Here is a 17131-nt window from a genome sequence, read left to right as displayed (position 1 = left end):
TAATTCAAATCCTCCACAGTCTGATGTCGGATCATTGGTAGATAGGGATCAGCACATTTTAAGTTCCACGTGGTTCAGAAAAAGAGTTTGCCTAGAGTTTTTCGCAGCTGTTAGTGCTTGATAGTTGCTGTAGTAGGATTTCGATGACGCTCGCATGCCTATAGTAGGTACAATGTTTATATATAAAAAGAAACACGGCTGAATGCAAAGGAAGACTATGAATAAATAACCCCCAGCCAGCGTATATTAGGTATATACAATTTTGTTCATACACGAGCAGCAGGATACTACTCGACTGGCTGCCTTCCACTGTGCCAAATACGACTATCCCATATAATACAGGGTAATACTTACTTATATCTTCGCATGTCACACAAAACATCCCGAAACACCAAAAGAAAAAGATCAAGTTCTTGGGAGATTATTCAGTATGCACATTTCCAATGGCAGTGGCCATAACCACCAAGTCTAAACATAAATAAGCACTTTGCTGTCGCCCTTTTCAAAGGTTTTTCTTTTTCAAAGCCCCCAAACTCCCATCATGATACCAAGCCCTTTTTGAAAAACTCAAGCAACACCCAGGTCTCCCGCCGTACTGTACACTTACAACAGCAGAAACAACAATAAAAGTATTATACACACAATGATGTGATACATGCAATGGTCGTTATCTTTGCCATCAAGATTCGCTTAGGACTGATGAAACCTCCGCCATTACCGTTTCCTTGTGTCTTTGCCCTTCTTTTTCCCTTTTTTCTTGTCCTTTGGCAATTCCAGTTTCGTAAACTTCAGTTCCTCGGTCATAATAGAAAGCATATAGTCGTCAATATTGCCCAATCTTCCGCCCCAAGCATTATACTCCTCGATTATGTCGATGCCGCTCTCTTCCGGGCCATCTAGTATGCTAATGCCGCCGTCAAAGATGGATTTACCCGCCGGCGTTCCTTGCCGTGCGGTTGATGTGCCAGAGGCAGGTCCACCCAGCTTCTCCGTAAAGTCAGCATCGTCAGCAAGAATCTCCTTCTCTGCAACACGCGCGGCGGCAACGTCCTCTTTGTCTTCGGCCTGCTCAAAAACGCGACCAACGCGGCGCTGATCATTACTACTTTCAGACCCACCAAGGACTAGATCGAGAGCGGCATCTGCAGCAGCAACGCCTTCGCTCATGAAATCGACTTTCTCGCCAAGGACGTCTCTGACAGAGGGGCGATTGAACGTATCCGTAGTGAATTCTCCCTCCTGGATAACGACATCGTCTAGCATCTGCTTTTGCGATGCCTTGCGAAGAATATTCGCTTCAATGGTATGTTCGCTCACGAGGCGGTAAATATGGACGTCGCGTGTTTGGCCGATACGATGGCATCGGTCCTGACACTGTTTATCCATAGCTGGATTCCAGTCTTGGTCGTAAAAGATGACTGTGTCTGCGCCCGTAAGGTTAATGCCCAGTCCTCCTGATCGAGTGGACAAGATGAAGCAAAGAATGCGTGAATCATGGTTGAAGCGATCAGTCAAAATTTGGCGTTGTTCAACCTTTGTGGCACCGTCAAGTCGTAGATACTTGTGTCCATGAATGTTTAGAAACTGCTCCAGAATGTCGAGCACCTTTGTCATTTGCGTAAAGATGAGCGCACGATGACCGCCGCTCTGCAGCTTGCGGAGCAATTTGTCCAGAGCCTGGAGCTTGCCACAGTCGTATTGGAGAAGACGCTTGTCAGGAAATTGGATAGTAAGACGCATTCGGGCCTCATGCCATGGATCTGAAGGGGGCTGTTTGGGCATAAAGGGCGCCCATCGCACTGGTGCTGATAGCTTGAGGTCTTCGTCCGTAAATGCCTCAATGCCCTTGCGACCTAGAATGAACTGGTCGAGATCTCGAGTCACGACAGCGGGTGTGACGCAAGAAAATTTTTCAATTGTAGTTTTCAAGGAATCGGCTCTCTGGTCGAGAGATGGAGTCAATGCTTGCACAAAGGCTGAGTCGGATTCGAACCAGTCCATGATTTTCCGGGGAACTAGAGGCCGAGGTTTGCGAAGAGGGTTATGAGCGTTAATATTTAGCAATTTAACAACATTGCTCCCGTAAATTGGCCTTTGCTGGCGGCGAAGGGCGTTGAGATAGACACAGTGCTGCAATTCTTCAAAACGTCCCCATCGGGCAGCACTCTCAACATAAGCAATGTTCGATTCCACCGTGCCTGGATCAAGAGTTGTGTAAGCATTTTGCGCTCGGCATTTCTGCGCTTCTCGGAGATCCATAAGTATGCGGTGTGAGCTTAGTTGGGCAATGCTATCAGCCTTCATCGTAGATAGATGCTCGTGCTGTGTTGGTACTAGATTCAAAAAGGCCAAATTGACAGAGCTCATTGGGCTTTCTGCGAAAAAAGACCGCTGCACAGCCCTTACCGTAGCCTGGTAATCGGCAGTTACAGACTTGCGCATGCGGAACGAGGTCATGATAGGACGATCGACAAACAGGTCGGGATGATTGCAGACCTTACGAAGCTGCATCAGACAATTGATAATAGAGAGATAATTCCCAGACGCAAGCGTGTTCCTCGTGTCGCTGCGTGCCAAGAACCCATCGTACAGCTCACGCTGGCGCTTTGATAGCCGGCAGAATTCCACATGTTCATATTTGGCCGGCATTTGCTTCTCTACATCTGCTTTGAGACGCCTGAGAAGATATGGACGCAAAACTTTGTGAAGCTTCCCGATAATGGCTTTCGCTTCGTCGTCCATCTGATCTCTTCCACTTTCCAAAATCTGTGACTCCGGTTTGCGAAACCAGTCATGAAACTCTTGCAGATCTGCAAATCCTCCAACACCATTTTCTGCAGGCATCAGGAAAAAGAGGAGTGACCACAGTTCTGTCAGGTTGTTTTGTAGAGGAGTTCCGGTAAGGAGAAGGCGTGAATGCGTATTGAATCCCAGTAACGTTTGCCACCTCTGCGACTTGAAGTTCTTGATGTTGTGCGCTTCATCTAGGATCATATAGTGCCATCTTCGGCGTCTAAACACCTGTTGATCTTGAAGTACTAGCTGATAGGAAGTAATGCAGACATTCCAAACATCGTCATTGTTCCATCCTTGTCGCTTTCTCTTTCGTTCTTCTTGGGAGCCATAGTAAGCGAGTATCTTGAAACCAGGGCACCACTTCTTGAATTCCATTTCCCAGTTCAACATGACGCTGGTGGGAACGATGACAAGGTGTGGGCCCCAAACTTCGTGACGACAGGCAAGGTGCGCCAGCAGCGCAATGGTCTGAATCGTCTTACCTAGACCCATCTCGTCTGCCAAGATGCCGTTGGTATTGTTTGCATAGAGACCAGCTAGCCAGTCGAGGCCTTGTCTCTGATATTCGCGTAGTGTTCCCCGGAGGAGCGGCGGAACTTCAACTTTGTGAACGGAAGGCTCAGGTATCGTAGCCTCATCAGTGGCAGTGGGCATTGATTCCACTGGCTCAGTCTGTTTCTCCTCTAGAGACATTTCTGTCTGCTTCTCTTCCAGAGATATTTCGTTATTAGATGGCTTTGCTTCCAACTTAGCTTCCACTGTCGTTGGCAATGATGTGTCGCAAGAAGTATCGGAGTGGACATTCGCAAGCTCTGTTTCAGGATGAGCATATTTGTCTGAAGCTGTGGTGCTTTTAAGCTCTTCCGATTTTGACACGTCGCTAGCTGGCGAATCCGCCGGAACATCTGCCATCGTAGTGTCCTGATCAACATTTTCCAACTCCATACCAGTGTGGTCTGAAGGAACGTCCTGCTCCTTGGTTTCATTACCAGGCTGTTGTGCGATTTCCGAGCTGTCTGGCTTGTTATCCACTGCGGGTTTTATATCATTGTTATCATCGCCATTTTCTTTGGCATCGTCGCCGTTTATAGAATCAGGGTGGCGGACGAGCGACATTTCATCGTCATCTTCAAGTTCAGGGTCTGGTTGCGTAACGTCCATCTCAGATGTAAGAACTTGGGTTTCAGCTTCTTCTTGCTCGGGACTTTCAGCCTTTGCTTCACCCTTTGACATTGCTTTAAGCTCCGACTTTCCAAAGAACAGCCCCAGCAGCCCACTGGCTCCGTCTTCGGAACCCGACTCATCACTTGACGCTTCATCTCCGGATTCGCCACTGCTGTTAAAATCAGTTGAACCCAGGTCGTCGTCCATGTCCACTGATTCATCACTGGTCTCGGCATCTGACCCTTCTACATTGCCAGGGGTTTCTGTATTTTCGGCAACCGACTCTGGCTCCTCAGGGGCTACCAACTCAGGTATGTTAGCGTATTTCGCCCGTAGCTGTTCTTGAGTAAGGCCTTCATCTGCTGCGTCCTTCTGGTCTTCATCTTCTTCATCTTCGGAAGAAGACATCACATCGCTATCGTCGTCATCATTGCCGCCATCGCTACTGCCGTCGGTCTCTGCCGAAGCCAGACGCGAATCGTCAATTTCGCCATCGTCTCCGCTAGCACTGTCACTTAGATCATCAAAGCCATCATCTTCGTCGTAGAGAGATTCAGAATCTACACCCCCAGCGCGTCGAGCCTGCAGCTTCTGCTCCGATAAACTGACGGCCTGGTTTAGGGCAGCCTTGACCCTCTTCTGCTCTTCTGCTTCCCATTGTGCCAGTCGCCGCCGGTTCACCTCTGCACGAACATTTTCCCAGGTACCGAAGAGTGATCTGAGAACAACGCGATAGCGCATCAGCCACACAGCTCTGGCTTCTGCTTCTATCTCTTCAGCAGACTTGGGCTGACGGCGTAGCCATTCCTCACGACATGCTTCAGCAAGCTTTTTAGCTACCGATCGATGCCGTTGTTGCTCTATAATCATGAGCTTTCGGAAGTGGCTTGCGGCCCTTGTCATATGGTCCTGACGAGCCCATTGTCTTGGCGGTTCTTCTTCTCCTTCAGGTGCGAATAGGGAGCATCGTTGTACTGAAAGGAGCCCGCCCGGCTCGACCTCACGCTCAATACGGAGAACCATCCGCGCATCGGTTTGTGCCATTTCGTCCGTATACGGGGGCCCATCCTCAGACATCAGGAGGCCGCCCTCCTCTACCGGAATACTCCCAGCTCGATCCCAGAAGTCATCAAAATCCGTCCCAATTCGTGGTCGTTTGCGTACCTGGTCTGGATGAACCAAGGGAATCACTGTGAGCCGAGGCCCAACCTTCAGCTTCAATCGAGGTGATTTGCCGGAGCTCTCGAACGTATTATGTTTAGTGACGCTGGTCGGGGTATCTGGCGCAATCGCGGCTCCTCTTCGTGTGCGTGTCGAGTGCCTGAGGGATGGTGGTGGGGGCGAAGGAGTTCGTCGACGTGAGAGTCTAGAGGATGATCTAGGTTCGGGGGCAGCACCTCTCCTAGAGGCATATCTCGAATTCGATTCGGAGGGAGCAGGGTGAGCTGGCGTGGTCTTGGTCGTGGGTTTCTGTTTGGATGCGCCTCCTCCTGCAGCCTTGCTGGCTTTGCCGTTCGGCAATGGGTTTTCCTTCAGAATGTTTCCGGCCGATCCATTGGCAGAGTGCCGAGTAGTGCGCTTCGTACTGGGCGGCTCGACTGGGGAAGGCTGCGAATTGATGCGGCCAGATTTGCGCCGTCCGTTCTCGTGGTATGATGTTGGCCCGTCGGCCTCGATCTTCTTCCATGGTGGCGATATGGGCTTCAGCTTTCGAACGGCAGGCGGCGGAGGAGTCGAATTCCGAGTTCTTTGTCTCTTTGCCGGCCGCTCGCCGTCGTTGTCATGATGGTCGTCCATGGCTTCTGCTGTCTGCAGCACGTGGCCATTTGCCTGAGCAGGCGTCGCGTCGTCATGGACATGTCCATTCGCATGGGATTCCGCCACGGCATCTCGGCCCTCTGTCTCGACTGGCGGCGCGTCACTTGCGTCAACGGCGAGGGTTCTGTCCGCTGTTGAGGATGCTAGAGATTCCGCGTCCGGAAGCACATGGTCGGGCGACGCGGTCTCGGGCATAATAGCAACGTGGAGCTAAGGGACGTCGCAGGCTTAATCTCTGTGAGGCTATCATTTGGTGGGGAGAAATGGGTGTCTACGGATTCGTGGCGATTCACCGAACATTCGGACAGAATTTGCACATGATCAGAGGCCTGGGCGGAGAGCTGCAGCGATTTTTGTGAGCAATTCCCGTCTCCTCTGCAAAACTTTTGAACGGGAAGAATCTCGACGGCGCCATGTTGGGTGGTGCGGAATGGGATGAAGGGCACTGGAGGGGTTAGTGTACCTGGAGGGTACCTGAACTACCCATGCTGCAGCTGAAGCTCTGCGGCGCCGGCTGGGCATTTCAGCACTGGTGGGGCTGCTAGCTGTTGTATCCACAAGTATCTGGGTTCTCTTAGGCGGTCCGATACAAATCCCGTTTGCTGCAACGGGCTCTGAGCAGCAGAGGCAACACGGATGCCTGAGGCACAAGCGCCTGCAGTCGATCATCGCAGCAACCTCAAATCTACCAATCTGGTAGTCAGTTAAGGTCATTACACGGAGAGCCACCCCGTTACGCAGCAATTGGGCGCTGAATACCGCAGTCTATCCGCCCAAGGTAAGAGCCACGCTGGTTCTATCAACGCACGAGCATTCGGGCGAACAAACGGACTAATATTTCATCTCTGCAGATGCTCCCGCAACGACTTGTGCGAGCTTCGGCTCTGCGCACCACCCTAGCTGCCAGCCGAAGACTTCCTACGATCCAGCGACGAGCCTTTTTGCCATCCCAATTCTCCGACAAGAAAGTGATTGACGAAAAGTACCCCGATCCTGTGCGACCTAGCGAGGCCGAGGACCCTGGCATGGTGCGTGATGCTTGAGCGCTGTTTGAGCGCTGTTTGTGCAAAGTGTTATGGGAATCTAACTGCTGGCTGTAGAATGGAGGCTACATCAACCCGCCTAAGATCAAGCGACAATTCCGCGACCCCTATGCCACCTGGTGGGACCCTCAGGAGCGACGAAACTTTGGTGAGCCGGTGCACGAGGATAACGATATGCTGGGTATCTTCTCCCCATGGGAGTATACGTGGACCACTACAGGGCCCGGTCTGATCATGGTTGGAACATTCATCGCCGTTTTCCTCGGAGTTTCAGGAGTTGTGTATCTCAACTACCCTGACCTGGTTGCCTACCCCAGAGAGTTTGAGAATGGCTTAGAGCGAGAGCTGGGTGGCCCAGGAGCCGTAAGAGTAAGCTCGACCCGACCTTTTCTCGGCAATATCAATGTGGACGATACTAACTATCATGACTACAGGCACGAATGGCTGGCGATGCTGAGCCATAAGATAAAATGTCAAGTTGTATATAATAAAGAATGAAAAATGTTTCTCCTATCTGACGCTTCCTTTTGAAATTAAATATTGGCGGATAGGGATCCGGATCGCAAAATAAGAAAGAGGAATTTAGATGTTCAAATCTTTCCTTCGATGGTTTACAGTCATTGGGCTGTATCCAGCTGACTGGTTTATGCAATACGACGTTTACTTCTGAATACTCAAGTAGTATCTATACAGGCTTGGGTGTATTGTTGTCTTGGTAGCTAAAACGAGTGCAAATGATGCTCTGCTTATCGTTTCTGTTTTCCAACTGAGCAGACGATGCTAAGCTATACTGATTTCCAATTGCCACGTCTGAGTACTTGCTGTGATGTACCTAAAGCACTTTTAGGCTGATATCCTCGTCGATGACTCTTATGCCAATTCCGTACGGCCCATTATGAGATAATTATTACACCTTCGTAAATGAGAGCATTTCTCCTGTGAAATATTTCCAGTGCATGACGTCGATAATCGCATTATCTCGACAATCTCGCCACTACGTTCCGCCATAAGTGCAAGTCCTGTCAGGGGGGTTTACCAGCCTTCTATATTGAAGGGAGCGACCTCACAACAAAGCCTCCTTACGACTGCTGCAGTAAATTACATGTATTTTGCTCAACATTTTGATCTCTGGAATCTTTATTACTCATGCATTCCTCTAGGCACTCTTTGCCTGCTTTCCTGGCAACTGGAACATCGCAGGAAGCAGCGAAGAAGCCCTCCTTTGAGGGATAAGTGAGTGTTCCGCTCCGTCAGCCCGGGACGTCGGGTGTGCTGCTGCCAATTCTGCAGCTGCTCGCTACTTGTCGAATTAAAAACCAGCGGCCTTAAAGATGGGCCGATAGCGTTGCCCTGCCACTTGATACTCGCCTTTCCTAAACATGTCATATTGACAAACTTGATTCTCCCCTGCCTAACCCATCCTTGGAATAGCAAAACGGCATAGTTGGACTCTCCAGGGCCTTTTGCTTGAGGCATTTCCATCGCATCAGTTTGGCCTTTTTTTTTCTATATTTTTCTGGACCTAACGGCTGTGCATTTTCAATCCCGAAGTTGCAATGCGGTTCGACGATTGGGATATTCTGCTCTTCCCCAGAGATTGCAAAGTGCCAGTCAAAGAGTTCAAAGTTGCCTGTCATGCGATTCACGATACCGGTATGTGATATTAACTCATTGCTGCTGTCTTGTATCTGCACTTGATCATTTGCCCGGGCGTTGTTTTATATATGACTTGGCTAATAATGGTAGAATTCTTCAACTCGCACGGCTCATTTGGGCTGCCCACAGTCTGCGGTTTCATTCCGAGTTTAGCTGCTGGAACTCCTTTCCAAATTTCAATCCATTCTTGGTCTGCTCCGTCTGTCAGCCAATTCACCAGGTGTTACAGTAAATATGGTGAATGTGCCAACTTCGAGGCTCGAGTGTTTATCGACGGGCAACTGGTTGCGTATGCAGATGATTTCGCGTTGACTGCAGCCATAGCTTGCTAATATGTGCTTTCTTTTCAGTTCTGCGTCTCTCGATAGAGAAAGTGATTGGCCACACGTTATTATTCACAGTTTTGGTATGGACAAGGGCCCCGGCAGATATTTTTGTAAACGAAAAAGCTGTTAACTCACTGCCACTCCAGGAGTTTCAAAGAGTGGAGATCTAGAGCCTCTTCGGTTCCCAAGCTTTCGTCAGGAGCTTCTTCGACAAAACCATTGGAACCCGGCCGATGATTTTGGTCGGATCAAAATTGTAATCAGCGAAGGGTTTCCCCGAGACTCTCTTTCTATGCCTATTGAACGGGTTAAGAATGTTGTCGCTTTCTCTTTTCAACATGCGCCTCTCGGTAGTTTGATCTAATTCTTCCCTGAATAAGGTGTCACACAACGATGCTAACAACGTACCATTGGTTTTCAGAAATTCTTGAAGCTTCCGGCATCGCCTGGCCAAACCCATCAATGTGGAGACGAATTCCAGTTGCCACATCGATGATGGTCCCCGTCTACCCTTCTGACGACACTGAATCGCACGCTCACTCGCCGAGAAGAAAGCATAGCCGAACCAATGCAGGGCTGACCAAATCTTCGACAGAAAATGTCCATAGGATTATAACCAATCGGCCCCTTCGACATGGGCAGCGGAAATCTAGTATACAGAGCGGCAGCAGTCGCTCTACTTCTGGGAGCACCAGCACCGGCACAATGGAGACTGTTAATGATTCGGATGCATATTTTGAGTGGTTGAACGGTATGGGCCTCGGCATGCTTGATATGTATCGACTTGGACAACAAGAACCTTTCCCGGAAATAGGACACAATGAAAGAAAATTATCCAACGTCCACGCCCAGGGCCACATGCCAGGTAAATCATCTTACCTGGGCCAAAGATTTGGCTTGCATGAGCTTGGAGACGAAGAAGGAAGCGATAATGTTGGGTACTTGGAAATGCCCAGTGAAGCGCTGAATTTCGAAACAGCATATAGCCAAGACATGCAAGGTACGGATGGAAAAAAAAGAGCCGAATTTACATTTGATAATGACCTTGGCTATGAGCGCATAGGGCTATTTCTGCCTCGGCTTCCGCAAGATAATTCTTTATCGATTGATTTGCAAAACACTTTGGCACATTCCCTGCTTAATCAACCAATGCCTGCTCATATGCTGGCTAACAGTCTTCATACTACCCCTATTCCGGAGTTGAGGCTACCCAGAGAAGACTGTATCCCTCAAACGGCGGGCCCTTCCCCTTCAACCGCGTCCTCAGCCTCAGCTTCTCTAAAAGATCAATGTGAAGCAGGCACGGTTGCATAATATCCTTATACAGCACATAAAGCCAACCTGCAAACAGGGTCATTTGGCTCCAGAGTGCATAGATCAACCCATTCGGACATCAATCGGCATATGTCTTCTGTTCTATCTGCTCTAGAAAGTGGATCGATGGGGGAGCTTGCTATGGGAATATGGTAACGCATACGGAGGATAAAGGAGCTAAAAGGAGCCGCGATTTGACTTCGACACCTATAAGTGGTGCAAGAGTGATGATGATCAAAAGAGATCGAGCCAAAAAGCTCACGTCACGGCATTGTTAGAACATAGCCCAACTACCAACTGCCAGTGAACAAGTCTATTGACAGTTGTTGATTCTTGTTCTGCCATTGTATCCACCCGCACATAAGCGTATGGATCAAGCGATGGGGATGTATTAGAAGAGATGTTCTAGTGGGATACTTATTTCGAGGCGACTTGTCATTTTTCAGGTATTAGATTAGGACAACTTCTAATGAAACTTCTTGCCACACATGCAGATGCATTATTACCTACCTATGTGAGAGAGCTAGTCGAAACGCGTTGCAGAGGACTTTCATTTGCAATTCGCACAGCCCTTGGGCCGAGAGAATTTGTTGTTTACTATTGTATAACGTGTGGGTTAGTAGATCTGGGAAGATTCGAAGCTGCTATCTTTATATGTCGGTATGCAATCTGCGAGTCAATTGATAGTAATGCTCCTGTTGAGTGCTCCAGAAGCCGACATCTACACAAGGCATCTAATTATCCGTATCCTTGATATGGAGAAGTCACAGCCCTAACATCAAAGAAGTTACTTTGGTTTTTAGTCACCTTGAATCAGGGGACAAGACAGTGCTTGGCTCGAATTTGCCACCAACTGGGCGCGTAGTTCAACAATGCCACTAACCACGCAAGAACAGAATTTGAGTTATTGTTATATGCCACTAGCTGGAAGAGGGATGGTTCTGTCAGTTGGTAAGACTTGACTTCAATTATATCAGCACCTAGTTTTTGGAAGCAGTTTGCCATTTTAGGAGCTCAAAGGAAGAAAACTCAAATAATAATCACGTACACAGAGCAAAATAGCTGCACACACGACACCGTATCACAGTAGCTTGTCCGCCGCTATTTATATTGTTCGGACGTGTGTGCATGTTTCATGCGAACCCTACCATTCTAGGCTCCGCTGGACTTCGCTTCGAGGGTATCGAACTGTCCAGAACTGCCGATTCCATGAACCGGCCGCGACGATGGGGAATATCCCCCTTGCACGGAAATTACGACGGTTATAGACACATGATGGCTTAATTTGTCTTGATTCGGTGGTAAGCCGGTGAGATTCCTAGCGCAAATCGGATGTTCCATGATGATGGTTCCTGGAAGACCTGAAGAAAATATAGACCGACGGAAGCATTTCCGAGGATAACATACAAAGTTGAAGTACACACACCCGGCATGATGTGACGGTATTTCAGTTTTGTACGCCCCGGATGACAAAGGCCTGTTGGTGACTGGCTTGGCGGTGGCTTGGTGGCGTTCGGTGACGCGAGGGATCTGAGGGTATCGGAGATGTGTAATTTCTTAGACATGGCTTTGTAGTTAGTGAGCATTGCGGCGGAAAAAAAAAAGAGAAGCAATATGGGGGCTAAGTAGGAGATATAAATGAAGACGGTGGGAGCAATGAGTCTTACATTGTTAGTGTTGTGTTCAGCACTTGTGTACTTTCATGCTGCGACTACCTATACAGGGAGAAGTCGAAGTTTGAATGGAATGTGGGAAGTAGGACTGTCGAACCCGTATTAACTTGGGCACTTGCTTGAACGGCACACCTCATCCTCCTCTTTAGCCTTGTTGCCGTCACCATGGGCACACAACCAGGGCCGAGGCTATCCCTCGACCTATCCAAGTATGAGAAGCTCGATGCGGTCCAAGTAGGACACTTGCGGCATTACCATAATCTAGTTAGCCAGATGGATGGCGAATGGCATCACATGGGCACTCAGGAGCCGATGCAGGAATTTCTAGATGCCTACCGCTACCAGCTCGCCATCATGGCTTACGGCGTTGGAGCCGCTCATTATCATCGCACGCCTGCGCTGAGAAGCACATACAAGATTCTCTTGCGCCGTCTAATTCACAAGATGTTGCGGCGTGAAGTTTGGGCTTACTGGTTCACAACTAGCCTTTCAGGAAATCGGACAGATCCTGGCCGAACGCAACTGAGGACGCCTTGGGCAGATCCTGTAGTGAAAGAAAATATCATGTATAGCGGCCATCTCTTGATGATGACCAGTCTATACGGCATGCTCTTTGACGATGATGAATTCGAGAAGGGGGAATCCCTGTCGTTTGTCTGGGATCCTCTGTTTTTTGGACTTGGGCCGGAGACGTTTTGCTATGATAATCGCAGCCTACAAGAAGCCATTATTCGTGAGATGGAGAGGAATGGCTGGATTGGCGTCTGCTGTGAGCCAAATTTGGTATTTGTGGTTTGCAACCAGTTTCCTGTAAGTTTGTCCCTACGGATGCGCTGTATGAGAGTGGCCAATAGCTGAGAGGCTGTGACAACAGATTATCGCTATGAGATACAACGACGCCAGAGACGGCACCGACGTCTCTGAAAGGGTTTTGGAAAAGTATAAGGCGGCTTGGGATGAGAAGGGCATGGTTGATTCAAGCGGCTTATACGTCGACTGGTATTTTCTTCGGCAGGATAGAACACTGGCCCCGAGAAATATTGGCTGGACTGCATGGTGAGTGCCGCTCATTCTATCTCCTAAAAGTGTGTTATTTCTACCAGTTACTAACACTTTTTCCCCAAGGGCAAACGCCTATATGAATACGTGGAACTCAGAGACTGTGAGGTCACTGTATGACTCGCAGTCATATGGTTTCATCACCACCATTGATGGCGAGGTGCAACTCCACGAAGAGAAAATCGCCCTTGAATACCGGAAACTTGTTGATACAGAGAACGCAAACAAGAACGACGCTGCTGTCCTTGCTCGGGCTCGAGCCAATGCCGCTGTCCTGCCGCCATCATTCCCTTTCTCTAAACCAACGTTTGGTTATGTTGTTCAATGGCTATCAGAACTAGGCAAGCAGGAGGAGCTGGATGGTTTGCTCAAGTACGCCGACAAGCATCTACAGCCTACGTGGGAAAACGGCGGCCTCTTTTATCCCAGAAACGACGACCGAACGAACGACGCTGGCGAGTGGACGCACATGGACCCCTTCTCTGGCAATGCGGCGATTGGATATGCGCGTCTCAATGTGCCTGACGGACAGAAGAAGATGTGGGACAATCCACGAAAGCGAGGCCATGCGGCGACACAGCCGTGGATTGATGGCATCGAGCTGGGCCAGGGCATTGACTGTCTGCGAGGCGTTTGGGACAGCGAAGAGAGCGCTTTGGTGCTGACGATGAAGACGTGGGATGGGAGAATAGTCACTGCAACTCCTGTGGCGACCAATTTGCCGGCAGGTGAATGGACTGTGTTTGTGAATGGAGAGCTGGTGCAGCAAGAAACTCTTGATAAGGGTGGCGACTTGAGGGCCGAGGTGAGAGTTGGCCGTGAGGAGGTAGATGTTGTGTTTAAGCGGGTTGTTGCGGATTGAGTGAAAGGGTTGGCGTTGGACGGATTGTTACCCTGTATTCTTATGTCGATGTTTTTGATGTCAAGTTCAGTAACCTATAGAATAATAGGAATAGAGCACCCGCTGATTAATGTTCTTTGCATTGTATAACTGGTTCGAATTTCGCCATCACTTTTATGTCTTTGAAGAATTCAGGCAACAAATGAGTGCATGTGGTCTCTTTTTTAGTGCAAGACGTCATCTGCACCTCCAACAGTTCTTTTAGCTCTTAGCTTGGGTAGATTCAGGCACCCGATATTAGCAGCTTAGTTTCTCAGCAACAAGCTGCAGCAGAGCTCCATCAGCGCCAAACTGAGACAAAGGAAAAGGCAGCTTGGCTCGGGCTATTGGATTATTTTTATACAAGACATTTTCGAAGGCATCACGTAATATAGTGTCCAGGATCCGAAATGCAAATACATAGCGGGCAGCACGGTCACGTGGATTGCTGGTCAATTGGAACCGCGTGTAAGCGGCCGAAGCTGATCTCAGTTGTTTACATCACCGCTCCTGCACTCTGAGTTGGAGATTGCCAGGCTCCGGCAGAATAAGATGCACTGGACTTCAGCAATTGTGTTCCCGGCGCTGTTGGCGCTTAGTGCAGCGCAGCAGCAGCGCCCCCTTTCAGAGGCCAATCATCATTCTGGCTCATCGCAGCATGCCGGCGCAGACGCTCCATCTTATCGGGGCGAGGTGCTCCAGCTCCTCGAGTCACTGGTTTCCATTCCATCTATCAGTGGCGAAGAGAACGAGATTGGCGGCTTTCTTGTTGATTACCTGAAGCAACAAGGCTACCAGGTCGACATTCAATTCGTCCCTCCGCCAAAGGACAAGCCTGATGTGCCCGATAGATTCAATATCTTGGCATGGAATGGAGATCGCAAGTCTAACTACAAGACGCTGGTGACGAGCCATATTGACACGGTCCCTCCTCATATTCCATGGGAAATCGAGAGTGGAGAGATTTCCAAAGATACCGTCATTAAGGGCCGTGGAACAACTGATGCCAAAGGCAGCGTTACTGCCCAGCTTGTGGCGGTGAACCACCTACTTTCGACGAATAAGGATGTTAACCCTGAGGATATAATTCTGCTCTTTGTTGTTTCGGAGGAGACATCTGGCGAGGGAATGAGAGCCTTTAGCGATTCGCTCCGGCATATGAACCCCCCTCTTTCTTTCGACTCTGCCATCTTTGGCGAGCCCACCGAGAACAAGCTGGCCTGTGGCCACAAGGGCGCTCTCTTCTGCACTGCCGAGGCCAAGGGCAAGGATGCCCACAGTGGCTATCCCGAGCTGGGCAAGTCAGCCAACGAGCTGATGATCAAAGCTATGAACAAGATCTTTGAGACAGATCTGGGTTATAGCCCTCTCTTTGGCAAGACAACATTCAACGTCGGCCGATTTGACGGCGGTGTGGCTTCTAACGTGGTTCCTGCGAGGGCCTGGGTGGACATTTCGGCCCGTATTGCTGTTGGGTCGGAGAAGGAGGGCCAAAATGATGTGCGGAAGAAGATTTACGATATTCTTCAGGAGACTGACCCCGAAGCTTTCACTCTAAATTGCTCTCACGGATATGGGCCCTATGAAAGCAACTGTGACGTTGAAGGTGAGTCTATGCGATGTAACCTCTGCAATTTGTGCAATGATTTTAATCTGACCTTGAGTTTAGGATTTGAACAAATTGTTGTCAACTATGGAACTGATATTCCGAATCTGGAGGGTGACTATGTTCGGTATTTGTATGGCCCGGGCAGCATTCTCGTTGCTCACGGTGACCATGAGTACATCACCGTTGGCGACTTGGAGAAGGCGGTTGAAGACTACCAGAAGCTAATCCTTCACGCCCTGGGCCAATAAAGGATCTTTCAAAGTTATGGCCAGGTAATTTTAAGAACTTGATTTATTTTGGATACTAAACTATATGTGTCAAACATTACTTAATGAAACTGTATATCAACGCTGGTCTTTTAAACCTGAGCCGTTACAAATGGTATCTACGCTTGAGATGCCTATGCTCTATTTCTCTGCTTTTATGTATCCCTATACTCTTTCGTTAATCTTTCGTTAATTAGCCACCTTGGCCCATCGTTCAGGTAGAATCTTGCTAAAGTCAAAGGTGCCATCGGGCCCCTTCTCCACAGCACCCTTCTCTGTTACGACGACATCAATGAACTCAGCAGGCGTAACATCGAATGCAGGGTTCCAAACGTCGATTCGCTGGTCAGCTGTCGCAACGCGAACCTTGTTCTCTCTATCCACCTGGCCATCAGATCCAACAACCGCACCAGTGATCTGTGTGAGCTCCTCCTTCTTGCGCTCTTCAATCTTGATGCCGTCGCCGGTCTTAGTCTCCAGGTCGATGCTGGTAGTCGGGGCGGCCACAATAAACTTGATGCCGTGGTGTTTGGCTAGAACAGCCAACTGATAGGTGCCGATTTTGTTTGCGGTGTCACCGTTGCGGACAACGCGGTCAGCTCCTACGATAACAGCGGCAATGTTGTTTTCCGCCTTCTTGGTTCGGAAGAGAGCAGCGGCCATGGAATCTGTGATGAGTGTGCTGGGAATGCCCTCGTGGACCAGCTCGAATGCTGTCAGACGGCTACCCTGGTTGTAAGGTCGAGTTTCGGTGCAAAAGGCATGTTTGAGAAATCCCTTGTAGTGGAGCGTGCGGATGATTCCAAGGGCTGTTCCGTGGCCTGAGGTGGCGAGCGCACCAGTGTTGCAGTGTGTCACCACGGAAATCTTTTGCTCCGTCGAAGCGCTAGCTTGGGACTGTAGCCACTGAGTGCCAAAGTCTCCTATTGAGAGGTTGTTCTGGAGATCCTTCTTGAATATTCTCTCTGCCTCTTCGATGAATGCCTCGATAATGGCGCTTTGTCCCTTTCCTTCGGCGGTTCGGATGATTGCCTTCAGCTGGGCAATGGCGTTGGACAGATCGACGGCTGTTGGTCGGCTTTCTTTTAAGTAATCCAATGCCTCATCAATGCGCGTAATGAGCTCAGCGTCTGAAGTGGCCGCAATGGGGTTGTTGTGTAGCTCAACAGCGAGGCCCAAGCTGGCTACGATGGCAATGGCTGGGGCGCCTCGGACTCGCATAGTCGCGATGCTGTCAAAGGCCTCTTGTCGAGTCGAGACGGGATCATAATGGAATTCGTGGGGCAGGCGAAGCTGGTCGAGGACCTCCAGCTTGCCTCGCTGGTACTTTACAGCTTCCAGGGCCGACATTGTGAAATTGTGCAATGATTGGATTTGTTTTCCTGGTGAAAGATGTTCTGTCGGACTTGCGCCTCAGTTTTTTTTTTTTCCCTTTTCACATGAAAAGTGTCTGGCGCAAATGTGTCATGCCCCTCCAAGAATTCGAATTCTGCCACACCCCTCCTTGCCCACTAACATGCCTTAGAG

General features: G+C 49.4%; 6 protein-coding genes across 6 annotated transcripts; 4 read left to right on the top strand and 2 right to left on the bottom strand.

The window, feature by feature from the left end:
* Positions 1–339: 339 nt before the first annotated feature.
* On the bottom strand, positions 340–6158 carry SWR1 (swr1 complex component). Its single transcript, XM_024908413.2, has one exon. The coding sequence runs from the start codon at positions 5971–5973 to the stop codon at positions 715–717; it is 5259 nt and encodes a 1752-aa protein (XP_024759046.2). The 5' UTR covers positions 5974–6158; the 3' UTR covers positions 340–714.
* Positions 6159–6445: 287 nt separating this feature from the next.
* TrAFT101_007835 (uncharacterized protein) lies at positions 6446–7618 on the top strand. The gene is made up of 4 exons (XM_024905347.2): positions 6446–6556; positions 6630–6806; positions 6879–7190; positions 7256–7618. The coding sequence occupies exons 2-4, from the start codon at positions 6630–6632 to the stop codon at positions 7283–7285; spliced, it is 519 nt and encodes a 172-aa protein (XP_024759047.1). The 5' UTR covers positions 6446–6556; the 3' UTR covers positions 7286–7618.
* A 143-nt stretch (positions 7619–7761) lies between these two features.
* Positions 7762–10603, top strand: TrAFT101_007834 (uncharacterized protein). Its single transcript, XM_066128159.1, has 6 exons — positions 7762–8474; positions 8568–8766; positions 8828–8883; positions 8950–9153; positions 9225–9803; positions 9867–10603. The coding sequence occupies exons 1-6, from the start codon at positions 8378–8380 to the stop codon at positions 10115–10117; spliced, it is 1386 nt and encodes a 461-aa protein (XP_065984276.1). The 5' UTR covers positions 7762–8377; the 3' UTR covers positions 10118–10603.
* An 825-nt stretch (positions 10604–11428) lies between these two features.
* On the top strand, positions 11429–13815 carry TrAFT101_007833 (uncharacterized protein). The gene is made up of 3 exons (XM_024906840.2): positions 11429–12600; positions 12665–12846; positions 12916–13815. The coding sequence occupies exons 1-3, from the start codon at positions 11956–11958 to the stop codon at positions 13709–13711; spliced, it is 1623 nt and encodes a 540-aa protein (XP_024759049.2). The 5' UTR covers positions 11429–11955; the 3' UTR covers positions 13712–13815.
* Positions 13816–14001: 186 nt separating this feature from the next.
* Positions 14002–15876, top strand: TrAFT101_007832 (uncharacterized protein). Its single transcript, XM_024904108.2, has 2 exons — positions 14002–15335; positions 15399–15876. The coding sequence occupies exons 1-2, from the start codon at positions 14282–14284 to the stop codon at positions 15584–15586; spliced, it is 1242 nt and encodes a 413-aa protein (XP_024759050.2). The 5' UTR covers positions 14002–14281; the 3' UTR covers positions 15587–15876.
* On the bottom strand, positions 15617–17107 carry MRI1 (S-methyl-5-thioribose-1-phosphate isomerase). The gene has a single exon (XM_024900563.2). The coding sequence runs from the start codon at positions 16952–16954 to the stop codon at positions 15794–15796; it is 1161 nt and encodes a 386-aa protein (XP_024759051.1). The 5' UTR covers positions 16955–17107; the 3' UTR covers positions 15617–15793.
* Positions 17108–17131: the final 24 nt, after the last annotated feature.

The sequence above is a fragment of the Trichoderma asperellum genome, chromosome 4 (genome assembly GCF_020647865.1).
Source record: "Trichoderma asperellum chromosome 4, complete sequence".
Taxonomy (NCBI): domain Eukaryota; kingdom Fungi; phylum Ascomycota; class Sordariomycetes; order Hypocreales; family Hypocreaceae; genus Trichoderma; species Trichoderma asperellum.
The sequence above is the reverse complement of the archived record's forward strand: the minus strand, read 5'-3'. Positions and strand labels throughout refer to the sequence as shown.

Coding starts and splice junctions, on each gene's coding strand:
- SWR1 (XM_024908413.2), bottom strand. CDS start 5,973: ATGCCCGAGACCGCGTCGCCCGACCATGTGCTTCCGGACGCGGAATCT.
- TrAFT101_007835 (XM_024905347.2), top strand. CDS start 6,630: ATGCTCCCGCAACGACTTGTGCGAGCTTCGGCTCTGCGCACCACCCTA. Junction 6,807..6,878: donor AGGCCGAGGACCCTGGCATG/GTGCGTGATGCT, acceptor TGCTGGCTGTAG/AATGGAGGCTACATCAACCC. Junction 7,191..7,255: donor GTGGCCCAGGAGCCGTAAGA/GTAAGCTCGACC, acceptor TCATGACTACAG/GCACGAATGGCTGGCGATGC.
- TrAFT101_007834 (XM_066128159.1), top strand. CDS start 8,378: ATGCGGTTCGACGATTGGGATATTCTGCTCTTCCCCAGAGATTGCAAA. Junction 8,475..8,567: donor TCATGCGATTCACGATACCG/GTATGTGATATT, acceptor TAATAATGGTAG/AATTCTTCAACTCGCACGGC. Junction 9,804..9,866: donor ATATAGCCAAGACATGCAAG/GTACGGATGGAA, acceptor ATGAGCGCATAG/GGCTATTTCTGCCTCGGCTT.
- TrAFT101_007833 (XM_024906840.2), top strand. CDS start 11,956: ATGGGCACACAACCAGGGCCGAGGCTATCCCTCGACCTATCCAAGTAT. Junction 12,601..12,664: donor TGGTTTGCAACCAGTTTCCT/GTAAGTTTGTCC, acceptor CTGTGACAACAG/ATTATCGCTATGAGATACAA. Junction 12,847..12,915: donor AATATTGGCTGGACTGCATG/GTGAGTGCCGCT, acceptor TTTTTCCCCAAG/GGCAAACGCCTATATGAATA.
- TrAFT101_007832 (XM_024904108.2), top strand. CDS start 14,282: ATGCACTGGACTTCAGCAATTGTGTTCCCGGCGCTGTTGGCGCTTAGT. Junction 15,336..15,398: donor AAGCAACTGTGACGTTGAAG/GTGAGTCTATGC, acceptor CCTTGAGTTTAG/GATTTGAACAAATTGTTGTC.
- MRI1 (XM_024900563.2), bottom strand. CDS start 16,954: ATGTCGGCCCTGGAAGCTGTAAAGTACCAGCGAGGCAAGCTGGAGGTC.